Source organism: Pristiophorus japonicus, chromosome 9 (genome assembly GCF_044704955.1).
Source record: "Pristiophorus japonicus isolate sPriJap1 chromosome 9, sPriJap1.hap1, whole genome shotgun sequence".
Classification (NCBI taxonomy): Eukaryota; Metazoa; Chordata; class Chondrichthyes; family Pristiophoridae; genus Pristiophorus; species Pristiophorus japonicus.
Window position 1 is genome coordinate 100,957,666 of NC_091985.1, and position 24,173 is coordinate 100,981,838.

The following is a 24,173-nucleotide window of genomic DNA, read 5'->3' on the forward strand; positions in this document are numbered from 1 at the left end:
TAACAAAAGCATGGCTGAGGGTTTCAGCAGCAGATGAGCTGAGGCAAGGGCAGAGGCAGTCAATGTTACGGAGGTGGTAATAGGCGGTTTTAGTTATGCCATGGATATGTGGTCGGAAAGCTCATTTCAGGGTCAAATATGACACCGAGGTTGCGAACAGTCTGGTTCATCCTCAAACAGATGCTAGGGAGAGGGATGGAGTTGGTGGCAAGGGAACAAAGACATTGACTTCAGTCTTCCCAATATTTAATTGGAGATAAGGAGAGTGCAGAGGTGTCAATCTGTTTAAGTCAAGTAAAGCGAGCCACTGAAGTGGGATAACACAGCATGTGCATTATTTATAGATTATTATATGGAGCCAAGTTATACTAATTGAACTAAGTAAATTTAATCATTAATGCTCTGTATGTTCATCTTACTATGCAGTGTAGCAACTTAGTGATTCAAACGAAATCTCGCCTCATCTGGCTCAGCCGGAGAAGCGAAAAAAATAAATGTACAAAAGTCACAGATATCCGGTTTAAGTCACTATTGTTCCACCCTCCGGGTCACATTATTGTACGATATTAGGCAGTGTGAGTCAACTCTGATAAAAATAAGACACTTGGACCCACTTAGAGTGACTGATGCCACTAGACCACAGAAGGTATCTATGGCAGACCCAAATTAATAGCATTAGCCAAAAGTGGATAATGAGCATTATTACTGCTCCCTCTAATCGAAAGTTCTGGAGACTCAAGGAATGAGTCAGATTGGCACGAATGCAGAGAAATCTTTTGCTCCATGACACTTGGTTCTATAATCCTGTCCGAGGAACAGGACCAGAGTAATGTTTTAATTGCAAAAGTCACAAACGGGTTCACGTCTGGGTATTCCTCAAATGGAACAAGTATGTACCGAACAGGAATTGAAAGAAAAGGGTTACCCAATGATGATGGCACTAATGTCTCAGGTAGGGCTTGAACTGTGTCGTGTTGATGCAGCAGGTGACATTGAGTTTTTGGATTTTTAATTCAAAAATTATCACTACAGCTGGTGTTAGTACTGACTCGTATATTATGTCTGTTGAAGTGGACTGATGACGGATACTCAAAACTATTGTGCTAGATCACCTCTCTACAACATCCAGCTGGTATGGCCACTGTCTGTGACCAACGTAATTTTTTAGGCTTCTTCCTGCTTCTAGACTTGGCGAGACAACCCAGCAGTTGATTCCATTAACTTGGGTCAATAGCAGCCAGACCATCTAAGTTATGGCTTCAATCAAGGCTCTCAGTGCTGAGCACCAGTAACTAATCTGATCTCAATAACTATTAAGTAGAATAACACCTAGCTAGGTACCCAAGTCACCAGTAAGATTAAAAGTATTCAGACATCTGGGTAAATTAGGGGATTATTGAATAGAAGATAACATTTAATGTTGATAAACCGAAGCAATACACAATTTAGCAAACACGTATATATGAATGGTTGTCCTTGGGCAATATGGAAAGGAATGTAGATGTGGTTATTGATCAATAAAACTATTCAATCAACATGAGGTTATCACCAATGCTAATCAAGTATTGAAATGCAACTTAAGGATATATAATGTTTGGCTAACAGATTATATTAAATTAATTTAACTTATACAGAGAAGGCCACAGTTGGATTGGGTGTGAAATTCTGACCACTCTACCTCCAAGAGGACAGATTCATTAAAGTTGCAACAGGAAAATTGAGACCTAAAGCTTCAAGCTATGAAGTGTACCTCCGCAGGATGTACTTGTTTTCATTGGAGAAAAGATTGAGATGTCACATGATCCAGGTTTATATAAAAGGCAAAGATAATGGCCCTGAAATTGTAGTGTCTTCGACGGCGCGCTCTCAGAGTAAGCCGTCGTATTCCCTCTGAAAGGCCCTGGAAGTTCGGAACACAGTACGCCATGACAGATCATCCAAACTAACTGAAAAATGAGTATTGCTAGTGCAGAGTTGGGCTATTTGCCCAACAACTGCCCAGCAATTGCCATGCAACTCTTACAGCTGGTAAAAGCAGGCATAGGGCATATCATCAACGTAAGGGTATATATGAGACTTAAATAAAACATTACAACATTTTTTAAAATGCACATCCACGTTGAGTTTATGCTTATAATGGCCCGGATTAAGATGTTTAAAATTATTTATCTTTTTTTTTTTAAATTGAGGTGGGTGCAATGAAGGGTCTTATGAATAAAATTGCAATTCAGTACATTTATATTTATTAGAATTGTGTACATTGTATAATTATTTGGGGATTCCATTGCACATCATTAGGGGATTCCCTTCATAAATGATTGTAATAGAATCGTTCTTTGTCATCGGAGGACCAAGCCCACTTGATCCCAGGGACATTTCCAAACCGCCTACGTCCCTGGGATCGGTGGATCTTTGCGCTACCATAATCCTGGAGGCCCGAGACCGCAACTCTTCGCAGCCTGGGTGCCTGGAGGTAAATTCGTAATGTTTTGTGGGTTGGAGGTACTACGGAGGTACGCCTCTGACCGCAATTTCTAGGCCAATGTAGGTGGGAACAATTATTTTCTTCAAACTCCAAACACAGAACTAGATACTGACATATGTTTCACAACTGTCAAACAAGTCTAGAAATGTGAATTTTACCCCTAACAGAATAGTATATACATGGAATAAAATCATCAAAAGCTGGCAATGCTGTGTGATCATTTTTTGTAAAAGAAGCCAGATGAACATCTGAGTAATAAGACTATAAGTCAGAAGGAAACCATTTGCCCATTCTTAGTTCATCCATCCAGGCAGATCTTGCACTGTAGCATCCAATTATTTCTCAAATGGTTCCAGTGTTTTCATCTCCACTACTGTGTCCGGAAATTCACTCTACATATTCATCACTTGGTATGAGGCAGAATGTCCTGATATCAGGCCTAAATTTACCTTTTACTAGTTTGAACCTGTGGTCCCTTGTTCTACTCTTGCAATTTAAAGTAATACTTGAGTTTATTTTTTCCATTTCCTTAACTCTTTAATATACTTTTCCAGGCTAAAAAGCTGAAGCTTTTCAAGTCTTTCCGAACTCAGAACTCTGACACTAAGGATCAGTCTCATGGTTGTTCTCTGCACTGCACTGCATCCAGCACTTCAATGTCTACCTTGCATCTCAACTACCAACATATTTATATAGTGCCTTTAACGTAATAAAACGTCCCAAGGAGCTTCACAGGAGTTCTTTTCTGGTTATCAAAAATAAACAAAATTTGATACTGAACCATACAGGAGATGTTAGGGCAGATGACCAAAAGCTTGGTCGAAGACTTAGGTTTTAAGAAGCGTCTTAGAGAAAAGAGAAGTGAAGTAGTCGAGAGATTTAGGGAGGGAATTCCAAAGCTTAGAAATTGGCAGCTGAAGGCATGACCCCCAATGGTGGAGCATTTAAAATCAGGATGTTGAAAAGGCCAGAATAGGCGGACGGATCATCATCATAGGCAGTCCCTCGGAGTCGAAGATGACTAGGGGAATTTACGGCACTGCTTGGTGGCCAGGAAGAGCAGGATTGTTTCTTCCAAGCTTTACAGACCTCTTGATCGGCTGATGGGATAGAAAATTGGCTGAGAGTTGTTGCTCGGATTGGAAAAGGGTTGGAAGTGTTTTACTCCAGGAGGTCAGTGTTGCATCTACTTTTGTTCTTGGTATTACATAACTAATTTGTATTTAGACATGGGGAATACAAACTTGAAATTTTTTAATGATACAAAAGGTTTGGCGCACATTGAGAAAGATTGTAAAAGACTTCTATAAGGCAGAAGATTAGCTAAATAGGCAGATGGAATTTAATATGGATTAAGTCTGAGCTAATACATATTTGGACAAAAAACAAAGGCAGTCTATACTAAATGGAAAGATGCTGAAAAGTGTGGATAGAGACATAGGGGTTCAAGTACATAATTCCCCGAAAGTGTGAGTGCACGTACATAAGGCATAAAAGAGGCCACAAAATTTTGGGTTTTATAAATAGGGGCAAGAGTGTAAAGTGGTAATGTAATTTTCTACAAAATATTGGTTAGGTCACAGTTAGAGCACACTGCAGCTTTGGGTGCCCCGTTATAGAAAATATATTAAAGTTGAGGAGAACACACAGCGAAGATTAACCAGGATGATGTCAAGGACGGCAAACTATAATTAAGAGACGAGACGCCAGATAATAGGACTTCTTCCATGTTACAAGGTTTGGAAAATGATGATGTGATTTGATAGAGTGAATAAGAAAATTCTATTTCCTGAGGTTGGTAAGTCATTGGCGAGGAGCTGTCAATTTAAAATTGTCATTAAGAGAGCAATGAGAGTAGTTGAAATTTCTTTACACAGAGGGTGCTGAGTAAGGAAAGCTTTGCAGCAGGGAGTGATTGAGGCAAATCACATCCCACCTTTTAAGCAAAAACTGGATAAATTATCTGAAGCAGAGGAAGGTACGGGGCTATAGGGAGAGTGGCGCAATGGGATTCATTTTGGATTGCTCCGGCAAAGAATCATATGGACACAATGGGCCAAATGGCATTCTAATGTGCTGTAAACTTTTGATAGCCTTTTGTGCTGTAAATTTTGAATAGTCTTTTGTGCAAAACTTTGTCAAATATCTTTTGTAAGTCAAGGTACACCATGTCATAGAGCTTTGCACAGTCCACTTGGGTTGTCATTTCTTCTCAGAAGTCAAGGAGGTTGGTCAGGCAGGATCTTCCCCTCCTGAATCCATATTGGCTGTTATTCACCAGATTATTGTACAGATAATAAAGTTTATTCTTGATAATTAATTAACAGTATTGCAACTTATAGAAGTATAATACAAATAATCACATTTTCCATGGGACACGATGATCTCTAGTTCTGCTGGGCCAATGAAAATATTATTAGTGGATTATAACTGGACAGGATCGAACAACAGAACATTAAATTCTTATCTTGTGTATTTAAATGTACATTGTCAAGTTAAGTTTGAATAAACAACTAGGGATGGAGTAGGAATTAGAAGCTAGGACATGGACTTTCTGGCAGCAGCCAAACATGGTGGCTTTGGACTTTTCAATTTGTTAAGTTCGAAAAAATTCTGGCTATCTACAAAATGATGTCAGACAATCAGTCAGGAGATGGATCTGAGAAGACAGGATGTGGACTGAAAGAGAATGAGGTGAAAGCTACAGTGATGCGAGGTTGGAGACGCACAAAAAGGACGGGGTGGGTGAGCGGAGGATGGCAGAAGTAGTTGGGCAGATAGTTTTGGATCTTTTGAGAGGAAGAAATCTACGATTTTCTCAGAGGATGATGTGGGGTGGTGAGGGAGAGAAAGTAGACGGAAGGAGGTGGTCAGAGAAAGCAGTCAGTCATCAAAGGAGTTTGAGATTGTGCTTATCCTCCAGAATCTTGAGCAACAGATGGATTTGGCCATGGAGAGAGTGCATTGGTATTGCTTCAGATGGATATCAAAACCTATTCTTTACCAAATATATTCAGAGATATAGAAGTGATTTTGCCATTACCCATCTTCCATTCCTGGCTGCAGGTAGAGATGTGCGTGCACTGGTCGGAGTCGCTGAATCACATGAATGCACAAACGCTGGAACATCTGCAGAGCCCAAAGTAAGGTGCAAAGGGAGAGGGTTTTATAATCTCATTTTAAATGTTATCGAAACAATTTCATTGCTGAAGGTATTAACCACAAACTTGCTACAACGATATGAATTCACAAATTAGTACGGCCAAGGAAAATAGTCTCTAAAATATGCTTTAATGATCAAAAATATTGTGATTAGTTACAATTACAACAGCTGTACTAAAGCACTTCATACCTGTCTCACAATCTGATTTGGACACTTAATGAGGATTTGCATTGGCCACCAATCATCATCTGCCATTCGGTCCAAAAACCACTGCACAGACAGAAGACGAAGTTATCATTTTGAAATTACACAAAAAAAATCCATAACTTTTGAACAAAAGTTCCATGTTACAATTCTCACTATTTCATACTTAACACTGAACTTAATACATCCATGCGACTATAGCAGATCAATAACAGGCATATAGTATAAAAGAAAAGGCTTGGATTTATATAGTGCCTTTCACGACGACCAGACGTCTCAAAGCGCTTTACAGCCAACAAAGTACTTTCGAAGTGTAATCACTGTTGTAATGTGGGGAACGCGGCAGCCAATTTGCACACAAGCAAGCTCCCATAAACAGCAATGTGATAATGACCAGATGATCTTTTTTTTTTTGTTATGTTCATTGAGGGATAAATATTGGCCAGGACACCGGGGATAACTCCCCTGCTCTTCTTTCAAATAGTGCCATGGGACCTTTTACGTCCACTTGAGAACAGACAGGGCCTCATGTCTCATCCGAAAGACGGCACCTCCGACAGTGCAATGCTCCCTCTGCACTGGAGTGTCAGCCTACATTTTTTTTGTGCTCAAGTCCCTGGAGTGGGACATGAACCCACAACCTTCTGACTCAGAGGCGAGAGTGCTACCCACTGAGCCACAGCTAATACTATTCGATTGACATTCACTGACATTATTCAACTCAAATATCCAAACACAAAGCAACTAATTATCTATATGCTGGATTTGTGTCAAGAGGTGTAGTTAAGGTATAGGTTTGTGTGTTACCACAAGCAGCTTGCATTTCAGCAGATTTGAGGGGGCATGACAGTATTACAGCAAAAAGTTAGATTGCAATATTGTCATAGTGATACACAATAGGGTATTTTCAGTTCCACGACGAAACCAAGATGTGGAAACAGACACAGCATTAAAAATCTAAAAAAAAAGGGGAAAAACCCTCCAGAAAAAGGGAATTTCTTTACCATGGTTACACAGAGGCTCCAAGGAGGGTTAGACTAATGTAGTCATGGAATATGATGCTTTGTCTCTGGATAGCAGCACTTCCACACCAGTCCTCTGCTCACTGCCCATTAGGCTTAGCCAGGCTGTTCCTCCATGTGTGGAGAGTTCAGAGTCTTATAGCAGGACCATCCAGGATCTGTGCTCAAGGAAATGGAGAGCCACCTCATTCCCATCACCATGCTCCAGAAACACAGTTTAGCCCTTCTATAAGTCTCCCATCAGTGGAGGTTCATTTAGAAGGTGCACTGGATATGTAGCCATGGGAAATGTGGGTAAGAGGATAGCACGATACTGATATGTCACTGTACGAACTAATTGTACCATTTCTGTCTCTTTATTGTAGATGAAAAGGAAAACAAGTGTGGATCTGCACACGAAAAATTTAAAGATAGGAGAAGAAAGCAGATTTGACTGCAAGGATTCTCTTTTTATGGATTGTAGGATGGAGCAATTGTATGGAAAGACTGAAGGAGGATTCCTGCCCTTTGTTAGTGAAGCAGTTGATGGTGGCTCTGAAGAGGGCCAGAAAAATATGTTCAGCAACCGTTAAGGGGGCTTATGGCTGTTGCTCCTCTTCTGCCTTCAAAAAAACCAACTTGCAAAAGAGAGGGAACCACTGTACCAAACATGGTGTCGATCAGTTGAGTGAAACAGAGTTAAAACAGTGTGCAACAATGAGGCTGAAAATCTTTTCTTATTCAAAAGGCCAAAAATAAAGGGCTAAACTTTCCACTAGGGGCCATCGCCCATTTCCAGCGATGTGGGACGTCTCGGCCTTGCTGATCGCCGGCACATCGCCCATTTCTTTTGGCAATTTTCCACTTGGCTTTACCCCGGCAATGTCAAATGGGCGATGTGATTTTTCGGCGATCTCACGATCGCCTACCGAAACAGAAGTAAAAAAAATAGCTTCCAGCAACTCTATTGTGCGCAAGTGTGGGATTTTTTTTTTGTGGTTGATTTTCTTTGCCACTTTTTAAGAGGTCAGGGGTTATCACGCATGCTTAGAAGCACAGGGAGAGGGGGCGAGGGGGAGGAGTAGCTGTTCGAGTGTCTGTGAATTGACACATAATATAATTGAAAACATGTTCAACTATATATTTGAAGGAAGGGAGAAATGGAACATAAAAAGGGCAAAGCCCTTTAGAGAGGAAGCCAACGAGGCGTTGGTAAATATCGTGAGCGGCAGGTGGGCTGATTTAACACAGGGTGGGCAGGGGAAACCTCCACCCCGTGCATATAGGAGTACCTGGGCCGAGATTGCCGATGTGGTCACATCGGCATCCAACGATGTGACCACAACAAAGTACATACACCGGACCAGTGCCGTAAAAGATGAAACAGCCTGCTGGCAGCAGCCAGAGTAAGTTGCATTTTATATTTAAAATTTTAATTGGAATTTTCAATGTCATTTTGTTATAGTATTAATTAAATTACGAAATAATTTATGCATCCTAACATTAAGTTGAATTTTATATTATGGAATATTGTTCATATGCAATGCAAGATTGACTTATGAAGATAGGTTGAGTCTATACTCATTGGAGTTCAGAAGAATGAACGGTTGTAATTCAATGCAAGGTTCTAATCGAACATTTAAATATGTCAATCCGAAATGTTTATTACCAAGTCAATTCGTTTATGCCATGCAATGTTATCTTATCATTTACAGAAGATGATTTATTTGAATAGAGCAAAGCAGAGGAGGACAGGCAGTGGCTTGGCTCAACTACAACAACTTTCTGAATATGAGGAGCTTGCGGTCACCTTAGTGGGGCCTGACAGCCGTTCAGTCACAACCCGTGGTGTGGCCGAACCCACCCTAGAGTCTAGTGAGTAATGGGAACTGTGCAATGTATCAAACATATCTTTAAAATATCTTAGTTACGCATGTAATGTCCTGCAAATATAATGCTTTACGATATATACTTTTGAGGTAATCATGATTCACGAATGAGGTCATGTCAGTCCTGGTGAACCATTGTGCATATGGGATATTGATATGTAGTCTTATGTAATGGGTTATTGAAAAATTGGTATGTACTGATATGTAGGTTTAATAATAATGAGCACCGTTAATGTCCTAATAAGTTGTCTTTAAATGTTTAGAAATGTCATTTGTCTTTTTAAGGTCAAGTGTCATTAGAATCTACAACTCCTCCTGGAACGTCAACTACCTCGCAGGAGGAAGAAGAGGAACACCTTCCAAATGTGGAGGAAGAGCAGGAGGAGGAGGAGGCATTGGAGAAGGAGGAGGAGGAGGAAGAGAACGATTTTGTTTTTGTGGGGGGGGGGGGGGGTGGAGGGGGGAACAACCTGCGGCCATCTCAATTGAGATGAATGAGGCACCGGGACCAAGCAGTGTACAGGTGGTGACGCCAAGGCGTGAACTTTTGCCAACGCCGACCCCACGGAGGTCGGGTCAGCGAGGTGGCCAATCGCCTACCATGGAGGGCCAGGCGGAGAGCTTGATATCCCTGTGCAGGGTGACGCAGGTTTCTCCACAAACTGGAGCCAGTTTCCAGCAACTTGGAGCGAGTTTAGCACGAACTTCTCCAACTGGTCTTCCGTGCAAACACAGACAGCATGGGAGACAATTCGTGTGCAAACCGCCGCAACCAATGCCCTTCGGCATGCGTTGATGGCTGCACACGGCGCTGCACCCCAAGGTGTCGTGTCAGCTCGCAGCGAAATCCCGAGCATGCAAGTTGAGTACGGAGGACACAGTTCCTCCGGACTCTGAAGTGGAGCCTCAGGCTTCAACTTCCTCTCTTTTACCTCCACCACGGCAGGAAGTCTTGCCGTCCCACACTGCACAACGTCTTCGTGTCGCTCTGCGAAGATCAAAACGGGCGGGTGGGGCAAGAACACGAGGCGGGAAAGGACCTGGAGGGAAATATGGCCGCAGGTAGGGCGGGGGGGTTTGTTTATCATTGTTTAATTGTTGCTTTGTTTTTTGTTGTTGATTGAAAATTGTTATCGTTATTGTTGTGTTCGATGTTCAATGGGATTTGAGGGGAGGGTGGGTTGGGGTGGTGGGTGGATGGAGGGTGCTTATTTTTTTTTTAAATAGTTTTCTTTGTTAAAAAATCTTTAATTCAACAAATGTTTTTGTGCCTTCTCTCTTAGTTACATTAGTTAACAAATTTACAGTTGCTCATCCTTATTTGTTTATTCTTTTACTGTAGCAGTACTTTACTTAAACTTTACTTAAAGTAAGCATTAATGCCGATGATAGGCCAGTATAGGCAAGACAACAACGAGAACCCCCACGCAAATGAAACTTTTGATTAACCATAACTGTAAATGAACATTTGAAAATCCACAATGATAGTTCATGCAAAGCGTTCATTAATTAGCTGCTGACGCAACAGCTTAGCAGCCATGTAACTGCTCTGGCTACTGGTCTTCGGGAGGGGGGTGGTGATGGTCCGGTGCTAGATCGCCAGGCTGATTGTGCTCCCCTGTGTCCTCGCCTGCGTCCTCTTCCGTCTCTTCCTCCTCACCGGCTGGCTCTTCTGTCTCATCTCCTTCTGGAGGTGGACCTGCAGCCCGATCTGGCATTACTTGTCCTCTTCTTATAGCTAGGTTATGCAGCATGCAACACACAATAAACACTGCGACCTGGTCAGGGTGGTACTGTCGGCTGCCTCCAGAATGATCCAGGAATCTGAAGCGCTGCTTTAGGACTCCAATTGTCTTTTCAATGATGTTGCGAGTCGCTATGTGACTTTCATTATAACGTTTGTGCTTCAGTGACGGGATTACGCAGAGGGGTCATCAGCCAACTGGCAAGGCCATATCCTTTATCCCCCAGCCAACCGTGACCTTCTGGATGATTGACAAACAGGTCAGGGTTAGCACTTTCACGTAGGATGTGCGCATCATGGATGCTGCCAGGAAATGTAGCATTCACTGTTAAAATTGTTTGATTGTGTCGACAACAAGCTGCACATTTAGGGAGTGGAACCCCTTTCTGTTACGAAACACCTCTGCGTTCTTTAAGGATGCTTTCAGGGCAATGTGCATGCAGTCTATTGCTCTCTGTACCTTGGGGAACTATGATATCCTGTAGAAACCCAAAGTCCTCTCGGTCTGTGCCTCCCTGGTCATTGGGAAGCTTATGAAGTCCATCCTGTGAGCGTAAAGGGCTTCAGTCATCTGTCAAATGCAGCAGTGTGTAGCGTGCTGAGAGATATGGCAGATGTCACCAGCTGAAGCCTGAAAATATCCCTATGCGTAGAAGGCTAGGGCAGCAGTAACCTTCACCTCAACTGGCAGTGCGGTTCTGATGGGGCTGCAGATCATCTTTGACGAGTTGACATATCTCATCGATGACCTCCTTCTGGAATCGCAGCCTCCTAAGACAAGCATTTTCAGACAAGTTCAGGTAAGATTGCTTTTCCAAGTACCTTCGTTGGCTGTATGGTCCCCTCCTCTGTCTTCGTCTCAGTCTACGCATTACTTTGCCACCTCTTCGGTTGATCCTTTCAGTAACCAGTGTGTGAACAGTTGCAATTAATGGCAGAAAAAGCATAGGCCCCATATCACGATCAATAATTACTTTCATTAATTTAATATATAATCTCTCTACTCTATACTCTCTAATCACTGTACTCTGCACTCTCTACACTGTATACAGGTCAGTTTAATAGGCCCCAACAATATCAGTAAATAATTTCACTATGTAAAAGCTATTTCAAAAATATCAATATATAAAACCTATTTCCAAAATAACTTGATAATACCTACTTTATATACCCTGTTCTAATATTCTGAGTAGAATTATCTTTAAATTAACTCTCTAAATAACTCTCAACTATTTTTTCTGCTGCCTCCACCCTTACTCCGATCTTCAAAATAGCATCCGTATTGCCCATTTCCTTCTGTTAAGCCCAGTAAAAGCAACTATTTCTCACCACTCTTTTGGGCCTTGCATCGGCCCAGCGAAGTGCATGCTAGGTGCCGAAACTTGGGATGGGCCTTGTGTGGGCGATCATTTCAGCAATCAGAGTGGAAACTTGGGCACCTGTTTTTCCGGCGATATTTCTGGCCTACTTTCCACTTTTTAGTCAAAATGGGCGATAGAGGTCCATTTTGGGCGATAGATGGGCCTTAGATGGGTGATGTGAAGTGGAAAGTCTAGCCCAAAAATCTTACTGGAAAAGTACAGTCTGTCCCTTTAAAACCTAAATAGTAGCATACAAAGATATACAACCAGTTTTTGGGAGATCAGTTTGCACCTGACCCTCGAGCAAGCAATCTGACTACACAGATTACTGATACTCATTTCCATTCAATTTACATTGATACACACTTTTCAGGCACCATCTGTGCAACAACCTGAAAAGCCTTAAAGAAATTCAGACCATTCACACCCTATCTTGACAAATATTTTTCTAACTCCTGGCATTACCATTTGAATTTGGGCCATTATCCCTTTTGTGTCTCTCATCTCTCGTCTTCCAACCTCTCACAGACCTTCCCTTTTGTTCGTTCTTCCCCTCCCCCTTTTAGTGCTTGTGAAGAATCTGTTCTTTTCGAACACACTCCAGTTCTGACGAAGGGTCATCGACCCGAAACGTTAACTCTGCTTCCTCTCTCCACAGATGCTGTCTGACCTACTGAGATTTCCAGCATTTTCTGTTTTTATTCCAGGGAATTTTGGCAGATTACAACCAAAGGATGATATCAAATGGAATGGAGTCCTTACAGGATGCAGGGTGGGAGGAAATGTAGTCTAGGTAGCTGTAGAAGTGTAGTCCAGGAAATCCCTGGATTCTGGGGAGGTCCCAGCAGATTGCAAAACTGCAAATGTAAAGCCCCTATTTAAAAAAGGAGGCAGACAGAAAGCAGGAAACTATAGACCAGTTAGTCTAACATCTGTCATTGGGAAAATGCTGGTGTCCATTATTAAGGAAACAGTAGCAGGACATTTGGAAAAGCATAATAAAACCATGCTGACTCTGCTTGATTGTATGAAAGGGAAATCATGTTTGACAAATTTGCTGGAGTTCTTCGAGGATGTAACGGGCAGCGTGGATAAGGGGGAACCAGTGGATGTGGTGTATTTGGATTTCCAGAAGGCATTCGATAAGGTGCCAGATAAAAGGTGACTGCACAAAATAAAAGCTCACAGCATGGATAGAGGATTGGCTAACTAACAGAAAACAGAGCGTCGGGATAAATGAGTCATTTTTCGGTTGGCAAACAGTAACTAGTGGGGTGTCACAGGGATCAATGTTGGGACCTCAACTGTTTACAATATACATTAATGACCTGGATGAAGGGACCAAGTGTAATGTAGCCAAGTTTGCTGATGATACAAAGGTGGGTAGAAAGGCAAGTTGTGAGGAGGACACAAAAAATGTTCAAAGGGATACAGACAGGCTAAGTGAGTAGGCAAACATTTGGCAGATTGAGTAGAATGTGGGAAAGTGTGAGGTTATCCACTTGGGCAGGAAAAATAAAAAAGCAAAATTATTTTAATAGAGAGAGATTACAAAATGCTGCAGTACAAAGGGACTGGGGATCCTTTTGCATGAAACACAAAAAGTTAGTATGCAGGTACAGCAAGTAATTAGGAAGGCAAATGGAATGTTGGCCTTTATTGCAAAGGGGATAGAGTATAAAAGCAGAGAAGTCCTGCTACAACTGTACAGGGTATTGGTGAAGCCATATCTAGAGTACTGCGTATAGTTTTGTTCTCCTTATTTAAGGAGGGATATATTTGCATTGGAGGCAGTTCAGAGAAGGTCACGAGGTTGATTCCAGAGATGAAGGGATTGACTTATGAGAAAAGGTTGAATAGTTTGGGCCTATACTCATTGGAGTTTAGAAGAATGAGAGGTGATCTTATTGAAACACATAAGATACTGAGGGGGCTCGACAAGGTAGATGCAGAGAGGATGTTTCCCCTCGTGGGGGAATCTAGAACTAGGGGCATAGTTTCAGAATAAGGGGTCGTCCATTTAAAACTGAGAAGAAGAGGAATTTCTTCTGAGGCGTGTAAATCTGTATAATTCTCTGCCCCAGAAAACTATGGAGGCTGAGTCATTGAATATATTTAAAATGGAGCTAGACAGACTTTTGAGCAATAAGGACGAAGGGTTATGGGGAGCGAGCAGGAAGTGGAGCTGAGCCCAAGATCAGATCAGCCATGATCTTATTAAATGGTGGAGCAAGCTCGAGGGGACAAATGGCCTACTCATGCTCCTATTTCTTATGTTCTTATAGCTTAATCTGCATAAATACTTAATTTAACATTAAAAGGCTCTCTCGTGCACACACACACATGCACTATTTTATGGACAAGTTTAGTTCTCTTCTTGCCAACTTATGTAACTTTCAATTCATTTATGCTATATAAACTTTACCCATGTGTGTGAATAAACAATATGCCCATTTAAATACCTGCAGCGAATTGTTTGAGCGATTTGTCAGTTTTGTGGAACTTGGTCAATAAATGTTAGCTTTGAAAAAAATGAACTATTCGGTTCATTGCTTTTCATGGTCAAGTGAATGGAACGGCTTTGATTAGCTCAAATGAATCAACAAGCACGGTTAACATAACAGACAGTGGTTACTTGAACAATCATATTTTTTACCGTAGAAATGCACACCACTTAAGATGCCGCGACTTTGGGAGATATGAAGCTACAGACGCATACGAGACGCAAGACATTTAATGATTTAGTACTATATAACAAGGATTTGATGAAGAGGAAATAAATGAAACTCAATTCTCTGCTGGAATTAATTAAAGATGATTTCTGAAGATGAAGACAAATGCTTCCGACAACATAAAAGTGCATACTAAATGGTTTGAATTGATCTATAATGAACTGGATATTTAGGAACAATCCGAAAGTGTGCAAGTGAAAGATGGAGTTATGCACCACAAGAAGAGTTAACTAGACATCCATCAATGTTTTAAAGGGACAGAATCCTGCAATTACTGCTCCCCCACCTCCATTTGTGGCTTAGGGGGTTATTCTGAGGTTTCTGGAATATTAACAAATGAAGAATAGACAGTAAAGTTCTAGCAACATCACATCAGTCAGCTTAATTATGGAGTCAGGAAGCCTATTCTCTTTAAAACTTTAAAGCAGACATGTAGAACAAAGCTGAAAAAAGTTGCCAAGAAGATCTGATAGGTTCCTCACCTCACAAGCTGCCTGGCTGTTGTTAAATTGCTTTGTCAAAAGTTCAATCCATTGCAACATGGTGGGCTATGAAAAAGAAAAGAATTGTAAAACTAGGTTATGGCATGCCATCCATAATCTAAAATCTATAGCACTATATTTTGAGGGGAGGAAAAAAATCTGTCAAAAAGTTAATCAGTTGATCCATACGTTCGCCAGACAAATTCCCCACCCTCTCAAAAAATGGTTTGGTCAGCAGATGTCTGAACAGACACTTCAAGGGTCAAGTAATACTAGATTTTGGGATGTGACCAAAACAAAACCGAAAAATGTATTTTCCTCCAGTATCGATACATCCAATCATAATGAGTATTTTTGTAGGTGACACTTACCCACCTTTTACATGAACTTCATGCCTAACCCTCCTCCTCTGCTGATGGGAACAACTCACAATGTGATGTTCCGTGGGCAAAAACAGCCGTCCTCCAAATATGAATCTGAACTGAGAGTTTTGGCAACCAGGCCCAATCATATCCTTATCTAATATCCAGACTCATGCACATTCCAAAGAATTTGCAAAGTAGCACTTATGAACATGAAGCATGGCTGCTTTTCCCCACCCTGCAGCTGCTCACCCACATTGGTTCCTTAGCTAATGTTGGTTAACTAGGCACATAACAGAAATTGACTCTGGCCCTTAGTAACATACCGATCAAGCTAACAGAGGGCCATATCTACATTTTTGTCATACTGCAATTTCATTACATTTTATAAACCAATATACTGTTCTACTGAGGAGACAGATTCTTGTATTACAAGTACTTGCAAAAACAAGTACTCATTCTTAACTGTATTTCATTTTACTAATTACTTACACCACCTTTAATGTACATTTAATACAATATGATATATTTAGTAACTTGCACTTACCTTTTCTTTGGAATGGATAAAAGTTTCCAGTACAAAAGAGGTGCTTAGCTACAATCAAAGAAACAATTAATGTTAACAATCATATGTATGACTTGACAAAACTTTTTTTTAAATTTAAAAAGTAGTTATTTCTCCTGAAGTTTTATCTGTGAAAATCAACCATGGAACAAGCACTCACCTTAGCAGTCATAAGTGACACTGCTTTAGGATCTGGTAATGTGCTAGGAATGCTGCTGCACAACTGCCACATAAATCTGAAAATGCAGAATTTATTGAAATCATGTTTTTTTTTTCAGTGCAACTCTTCAAATGTCTAAGCATGATATACTGATGCAGAATCAGGTTTCAATCCATTAGCACTTACCCAAAGTAGGTATGCTCAAAGATGTTCTTGTCCTGCAGAAACTGCATGTTGTCATGCCAGATCCACTACAATAAAAACAAAATGATCACAGAACAATCTTGGGGGTGGGGCAGCAGTGAAGGCTTTTTTTTTGCAGTAAAATTGAAATTTGTATAAACTATTCTTTATATTTTCCTATTAAAAAAGGAACATTTATTGCTTTTGAATGTATTCAACACTTTTTGTATACATTTAACAGTACTTTGAAGGTTACCCAATTTGTCTGCATTATATTGGATGCCTTAGCAAAGTGGAAGTTATAGAAAGATAATTTTAATTAATGATCTAGGAGAGGGCTTAAACAGAATCATTAACTTCATAGATAATGCAAAAAATGTGCATATTGTTTAGTAATTCAGGACAAATCGATAGGCTGCAGATGTATTTAGATTAAGCTGGGCGAATGTACCCCATGTGTGATAAATGTCATTTAATGTAGGGTTGAGGAACACCAGACATATTTATACAATGCCCAATTAAGCACAACGAATTAAGAAAGGGATCCATGGGTAGTAGTTGATCATTCTTCAAAGTGCACAAGCAATGTGAGATTGCACAAGCCAAGCAAATAGCGTCTTAGTTTGTATTGCTAGGACATTGACCATGAGTACTATACTTAGGTTTTAAGACTCTGGAATGTCCACGCTTCTGCTTGTGGTGAAGAATATCGAGCCTCCAGTGAAGGGAAACCAAGACAATACCAAATCTTATGAGGTTTTAGTTGTGACGATAAAGTACAAAAGTTGGGGGTTAGAAATTGGTCGTTGCTGCGGCTGTTTTACTGGTATAAAACTGATGCAATGAGGCCCAATTCCGGGGACCAATGTCCTGAAATTGGGTCGTGCCATTTTTCAGGTGCCCCTGGTGGTCAACTGAAACAGGTGTCAGGCCCTTCATTTATACGTGTAAGGAACCTAACAGCCGTTTTAGGTACTCTCACAGATATCGAGTAGTGATGAGCTGGTCTGGCATCAAACCTCCCCCACTCAGGATTCTTCAGCCGCCGTTGTGGCCGCCAACTAAAGGCAGGTTTTCTTTTCTTAAATACATTTTTTTTACCAAAACCTTCCTGAGCATCCAGAAAGAGGAGTGCTCCTCTGACTCCAGTCATCTCCATGATCCAGATTCCCCCCTTCCTGGTTGCCTGCTCCAATCCCCCACACTACTGGTACTCACTTTTTGATGACTGGTAACAGGGCAAGCGGCCAAACATTCATCCTCATGAAATGCATGAGCTGCCGATGGAGGTGGGATAGATGCTGACAGCTCATGTAAAAGATGATAATGAGGTTTAAGGTCCAATTTCAAGCCGGCTTCTGGACTCCTTGTCCTTGTTGGAGCGCTCACTGCCTATACTGACGGTTTGAACTGGGAAACGGGAACAGGTGACTTTCTATTCCATAGTTACTTATTTTGAAGTTATGCAGGCTTGTCGGGGATTTGGTTTTTCAAATAAGGAGACCGGATACAGATAAATTAGATAGGGGGTTGTAATTTCCTATAATTTTACTTGAATTGGCCATAGAGGCCTGACCCAGGAGATAGCATTGCTGCAGGGTGGGTGAAAGGTTGCACCGTTAAACAGAATGGGGCAGGTTTGATGGACTCGATGGCCTTTTCATCTTTTTGTATGTTTGTATAACTACCACAAGCATTATTTCCATTCTTTCCTTCCACAGTTTTTCAATAAGCTAGTCAACAGGACAGAAAAATATCACAGTACCTCCAAAAGTTCTGGTGAAACATCAAAGCTGTACTCCTTCCCATTTTCTTCCTCTGTCTCAACACGCTTGTAAAACAGCATGTATGCACTGTGTGTCTAAGACCAAAATATTGCATCAGCAGGTACATTTCTTCCCTTGGCAAAGTATATAAACTATCATATTAGGTTCAGTACTCCTTCAAGATGCTCCTTAAAACATACCTCTTTGACCAAGCTTTTGGTCACCTGCGCTAATTTCTACTTATGCGGCTCGGTGTCAAATTTTTCATCTCATAATACTCCCGTGAAGCACCTTGGGACGTTCCACTACGTTAAAGGCGCTATATAAATGCAAGTTGTTGTTGTTTGTACATGGGGTGCGCATTTCATTGAAAATTCATGTGCAGTACCTGTACCTGTTCCTCCTGTAGATGGTGCTATGATAAATATTTGTAATGCAAAAGGTGCCACACAATTGATGCTATTCTATAGTTAAGAGTACATCACTCTTGCCATCAAGATCCCACAAAATCATTTAAAATATTTTCTGAAATTTCTTCAACCACCATTTATTTTCGTTCAGTAACTGAAATTTTTATTGTCCAAAATAAAGGGTTTAATCTAAATAAAATTTCTCACGGTGCATCAGTACTGTACAATCAGCTGTACTGATGGGATTTTTTTCTTCAGCTCTAGCACTTTCTGCCCAGTAGCCTTTCTTCAAATAATTGTGAAAAACAAAGGAACACATTTTTTAAAGTTTAATGTATTTTTTAAAGTTAAAATGAATCTGAAGCTAAGCTTGCGAGAGTATAAGATTGACAACTTTCATGTTGTGGTCCAAAAACTTTAAACAGTATCTTAAACTAAGCGAGGGGGGAGGGGGAAAGAGTGAAAGAGGGGAGAGAGAGAGAAAAAAAAGAGAGAAAAAAAAAAGAGAATCAACAAAGAAAATCTTTCATTTAATGTTAATTCAATATTCAAAAAGACCAATGGCTGAATTTTGAAGCCAACTAATTATCCACCTGTGTTTTGCTAACAGAAAAGATCAATTGTAACACAGGTTGGACCTTTCTGGTCTGAAACATCCGTGGTTTGGCATTAGTTAAGCCTGGGGGGGGGGGGGGGGCGGGGGGAAGAGGAGTGTTTTTTTTTTAAAGTTTGGATTGGCTGGAGCAGCTGTCAGTGAGTGAGTGTGTGCGCGGGTGCTAAGGAAGCCGGCCACAGGCTGTCAGCACACACACGCAAGCGTGACCTCCCATGGTTCAGAAAATTCTCTGTTCTGACACCGGTCAGGTCCCGAGGGTGCCGAACCAGAGAGGTCCAACCTGTACCAGTGAGACTGAGATTCTAATTTCTATCACCAGAGGGAGAGAGAAAAAGTAAGCACGTAAAACAAATTGCATAGTGTTTTTCCTCATTTTAATTTGATTTCACTTTGAAACTGGTTGAACTTTGAAAGCAAACAAAGCCACTTTGAGGGTAAAAAGAGGGTCCAAGGGAAATTGGTTGATGGCACCCACTCTTGGGGGAAGAAGTGGGAGTGCAATTGTGGATAGAGGGTTTAAGGGTGAGGAGAGTGACAGCAAAGGGGAGGGGAGGATACAGGGGTTGAGTGAACAGTTTAAAGCAGGAGTGAATAGGTGGTCGGAAGGGGAAGGGTTTGGGGACAATGGGAAGAGGAGTAGGTAGGGGGAGGCATAAGTCATTGGAGGAGGGAAAGAGTGTTGCTAAAGGCACTTTATCCCCATAACTCCTATCCCAAATATAGCCTGCAGCCATTGGTAGTTACTTCCCCAGTGAGAAGACAAGCAGTAGAGACGAGAAAAAGAGAAACAGAAAAGGAAAGAGGTAAAACAAAGAAACAGTAGCATGAAAACATCAGAGACAGGTAAGAGCTACCAAATTCCCTGCCTTAATGTATGCTGTGCCATAGGAGATGAACTAATAGTTAAATTTACCTGTTGTGCAGGATTACCTACAAGTGGAAGTATGCTCCACTCTGCTCTGGGAATAAGCTCAGGTAACCAGTAAGTAAAGTGACTATTTTCCAGGACTGTTAATTTTTCCTAAAATAAAATTATTTCCATCACCTCCCCGTTTTCCTCATAACCTCTCCTCAGGTAGCAAATGATTCCACAGATGCCAGTAGTAACAATCCCTCACCCAAGTAACAATCCTGGACAGGAGACCCTAGACAATATTCGGGTAAACTTCACCCTGCACATGACTTCATAATTACTAACCAAAATATTTCTAGTTCTTGAATAATCAATTGATTCATGATCTGTAATTACTACCCATTGAGAAAATGCACTTTATAAATCAATACTAGTCCGTTTGACGAAGACCAATATATTCAACAACAGACTGAAACAATGGAAATGCTGCCAGTCCATGAACAGCCACACGTACAAATCTGCACATCATAAATTTCCTGTCACTGTAACTAATAGAAATCATCAACTGAATAAAAAAATTAAATTTACACACCATTTGTACTTGTTCCCCATTAGTGGGTTGCACATTTTATCACAATCCTTTAGTAGCATATCTCTTATAATTTACATAATATCCAATTTTTCCTACAATGTACCAAAATACTGTAAAAGTACTACAATGCCTGCACTGCTGAGTCCATGATCTCCACATTCAGAGACCCTATTCTGAGCCATTTAGATGAATACTAACAAGCAGAAACTACGCATCCTTAACAGAAGGGAAGGACAATCTGATGTCTGGCCACCTCTCTTGCACATCTCATTGGTAAATACGGGGGAGCCAATTTAAAACCGAGTTTAGAAGGAATTTCTTCTCCCAGAGGGTTGTGAATCTGTGAAATTCTCTGCCCAAGGAAGCAGTTGAGGCTAGCTCATTGAATGTATTCAAATCACAGATAGATAGATTTTTAACCAATAAGGGAATTAAGGGTTACGGGGAGCGGGCGGGTAAGTGGAGCTGAGTCCACGGCCAGATCAGCCATGATCTTGTTGAATGGCAGAGCAGGCTCGAGGGGCTAGATGGCCTACTCCTTTTCCTAATTCTTATGTTCTTATGTTCTTATAAGTGGATAAACAGAAAGCCACTTTCACACATCTAACAATCCCCCTCTGCTGGGTCACTAGAAAATATGCATGGGGAGCGAGGACAGCTATCCTTTTGTCACTGCAGGAAAGCACCTAGGTTTTTTATTTTCTGGCAGTTGAAACATTATTGGCCTCATTACTTGTTGCAAACCCTCTTCACCTATTTAACAAAATCCTCAATAGTGTTCCTGGCCTATTCCCTAACCATTTCCCTAAAAAAAGAGCTTGACCCCCTCCCCCCCCCACCCCGCTCACGGACATCATTTCCTAGCCTTCGCTTCACCCACCAACTCCTTTCCCTCTTAGTGGGGGGGGGGGGGGGGGGGAAGGCAAACTATCTCCAATTCTCTACATCCTTCTCCCACCTGCTTGTACCCCAGCTTTCTCCCCCACCTTGCTTGACCTCAATACTGCACTTGGTCTTCACTCCCTATGTCAATGCCAAAGGAGATCAACAAGTGACAAAAGTCTTAAAAAGTCCCATTAGCATAATAAAAATTAAATATAATTAGCACAATTAAAATCATATTCTCATATTCTCATTTTCAGAGCAGAGCATTAAACATAGGATCCAAGACAGAAGTTGCAGTTTAAGTTGTGGGTGAAATGCCCGTTTTCAAACTAAAACAGAATATATGCAAATTAGTTGTACCCATCCCAGTTAGGTGAACAAAAATAGCTGCATACATTCGGACACTTATTCGGGCCTCTCTCCACTACTCCCACGCTTTACTAGACAAGCAAGACAAAACACGGAAAACTCTTTTTATAAAAAAAAGTATTACAAAAGATATACAACCACTAGATAATGCCCGTTGTCCCCCAAAAGTAAACAAACATTTATATAAACATTAAATACTGTTGATTATCCCCCCAAAATGTACCTTTTCAAAGGAAAAATCCATGAACTTGTCTGTGACAGAATCATAGGTCTTAGTCTAAATAAAATAAAAATTTAAATTATACTTTTGCAGAATTCAAGATCATGCAAGTAGACATCAACCTTAGAAACATAGAAATCTACAGCGCATTTTGGCCCACTGTGTCCGCGCCGGCCAACAAAAAACCACACGGCCCTCGAGTCAGGAGCCCTAAAGATTACATATAAACCTATGAACAATGAACAATGGTGGAAAGGTAAAGAGCATCCGGCCCAACCAGTCCACCTCACACAACTGCAACACCCTCTGCACCGCAACATTTTACACTCCACCCCAACTGGAGCCATGCAATCTTCTGGGAGAGGCAAAAAAGATAAAAACCCGCCCAATTGGGGAAAAAAAAATTCAAGGAAAATTCCTCTCCGACCCATCTATGTGATTGGAACTAGTCCAGGTGATCACCCTGGTTGTATTAGATTCCCTCCAGTACTTACCATTGTATCTGTGCCAACCAAGAGGTTATCCAGTCTCATCCCACTTACCAGCTCCAGGTCCGTAACCCTGGAGATTACGGCACCAAGTACCCATCCAAGCACCATTTAAATGTGGTGAAGGTTTCTGCATCCACCACACTCCCAAGCAGCAAGTTCCAGACTCCCACAACCCTCTACATGAAGAAGCTTCCCCTGAAATCCCCTCTGAACCTTCCATCAACCACCTTAAAACTATGCTCCCTCGTAATTGACCCCTCCACCAAGGGAAACAGGCCCTTGGTATCCCACCATATACAGGCCCCTCAAAATTTTATACACCTCAGAGGTCTCCTCTCAGCCTCATCTGTTCCAATGAGAACAAATCCAGCCTGTCCAATCTGTCCTCGTAGCAAAGATTCTCTATTCCAGGCAGCATCCCAGTAAATCTCCTCTGCACCCTCTCTAGTGCAATCACATCCTTCCTAGAACACGGCAACCAGAACTGCACGCAGTATTCCAGCTGTGGCCTAACCACAGAGTATTATACAATTAAAGCATAACCTCCCTGGTCTTGTATTCTATGCCTCGGCCAATAAAGGCAAGCATTCTGTATGCCTTCTTAACCACCTTATCCATCTGGCCTGCTACTTTCAGGGATCTGTGGACAAGCACTCCAAGGTCCCTTTGTTCATCTACACTTCTAAATGGCCTACCGTTTGTGTATACTCTTTCCTTATTAGCTCTCCCAAAGTGCACTACCTCACTTCTCCAAATTAAATTACATTTGCCACTAATCTTCCCACCTGACCAGTAGATTGATATCCTCCTGCAGTCCATGACTTTCCTCTTCATTATCAACCACACAGCCAATTTTAGTGTCATCTGCAAACTTCTTAATCATACTCCCTATATTCAAATCTAGATCATTGATGTATACCACAAAAAGCAAGGGACCCAGTACTGAGCCCTGCGGAACCCCACTGGAAATATCCTTCCAGTCATAAAAACATCCATCAACCATTACTTTTTGCTTCCTACCTCTAAGCAAATTTTGGTTCCAACTTGCCACTTTGCCCTGCATCTCATGGGCTTTTACCTTCGTGATCAGTCTACCACGTGGGACCTTATTTAAGCTTTGCTAAAGTCCATATGCACTACATCGTACGCACTACCGTCATCGACCCTCCTGGTTACCTCCTCGAAAAATTAATCAGGTTAGTCAACCACGATCTTCCCTTAACAAATCCGTGCTGACTGTCCCTAAATAATCTTTGCCTTTCTAAATGTAGATTTATCCTGTCCTTCAAGACTTTTTCCAATAATTTTCCCACCACGGAGGTGAGGCTGACTGGCCTGTAATTACTCGGCCTATCCCTTTCTCCCCTCTTAAACAAAGGTACCACGTTGGCAGTCCTCCAGTACCATGCCCAAATCCAAAGAGGACTGGAAAATGATGGTCAAGGCCTCTGCTATTTCCTCTTTTACTTCGCTCAACAGCCTGGGATGCATTTCATCCTGGTCTGGTGACTTTCAAAGCTGCTAAACATCTTAATAGCTCCTCTCTCACTATGTTTATTGCATCCAGAATCTCACACTCCATCTCGATAGCAGCATCTGCATTGCCCCTTTCCTTTGTGAAAACAGATGCAAGTATTCAT

The 24,173-nt window shown here is 41.4% G+C and overlaps 1 protein-coding gene across 5 annotated transcripts in view; it reads right to left on the minus strand.

Annotated features, from left to right (window-relative positions):
* Window positions 1-24,173, minus strand: part of usp34 (ubiquitin specific peptidase 34) — a 289,864-nt gene that overhangs the window by 68,311 nt on the left and 197,380 nt on the right. For all 5 annotated transcript variants that reach the window (XM_070889641.1, XM_070889638.1, XM_070889640.1 and 2 more), the window contains exons 51-58: window positions 22,046-22,099; window positions 18,097-18,192; window positions 16,335-16,399; window positions 16,149-16,224; window positions 15,971-16,018; window positions 15,062-15,127; window positions 5,838-5,918; window positions 5,529-5,614 (exon numbers count right to left, since the gene is read on the minus strand). In XM_070889641.1, the coding sequence (XP_070745742.1) occupies window positions 5,529-5,614; window positions 5,838-5,918; window positions 15,062-15,127; window positions 15,971-16,018; window positions 16,149-16,224; window positions 16,335-16,399; window positions 18,097-18,192; window positions 22,046-22,099 (572 nt within the window). The remainder of the gene's footprint in view (window positions 1-5,528; window positions 5,615-5,837; window positions 5,919-15,061; window positions 15,128-15,970; window positions 16,019-16,148; window positions 16,225-16,334; window positions 16,400-18,096; window positions 18,193-22,045; window positions 22,100-24,173) is intronic.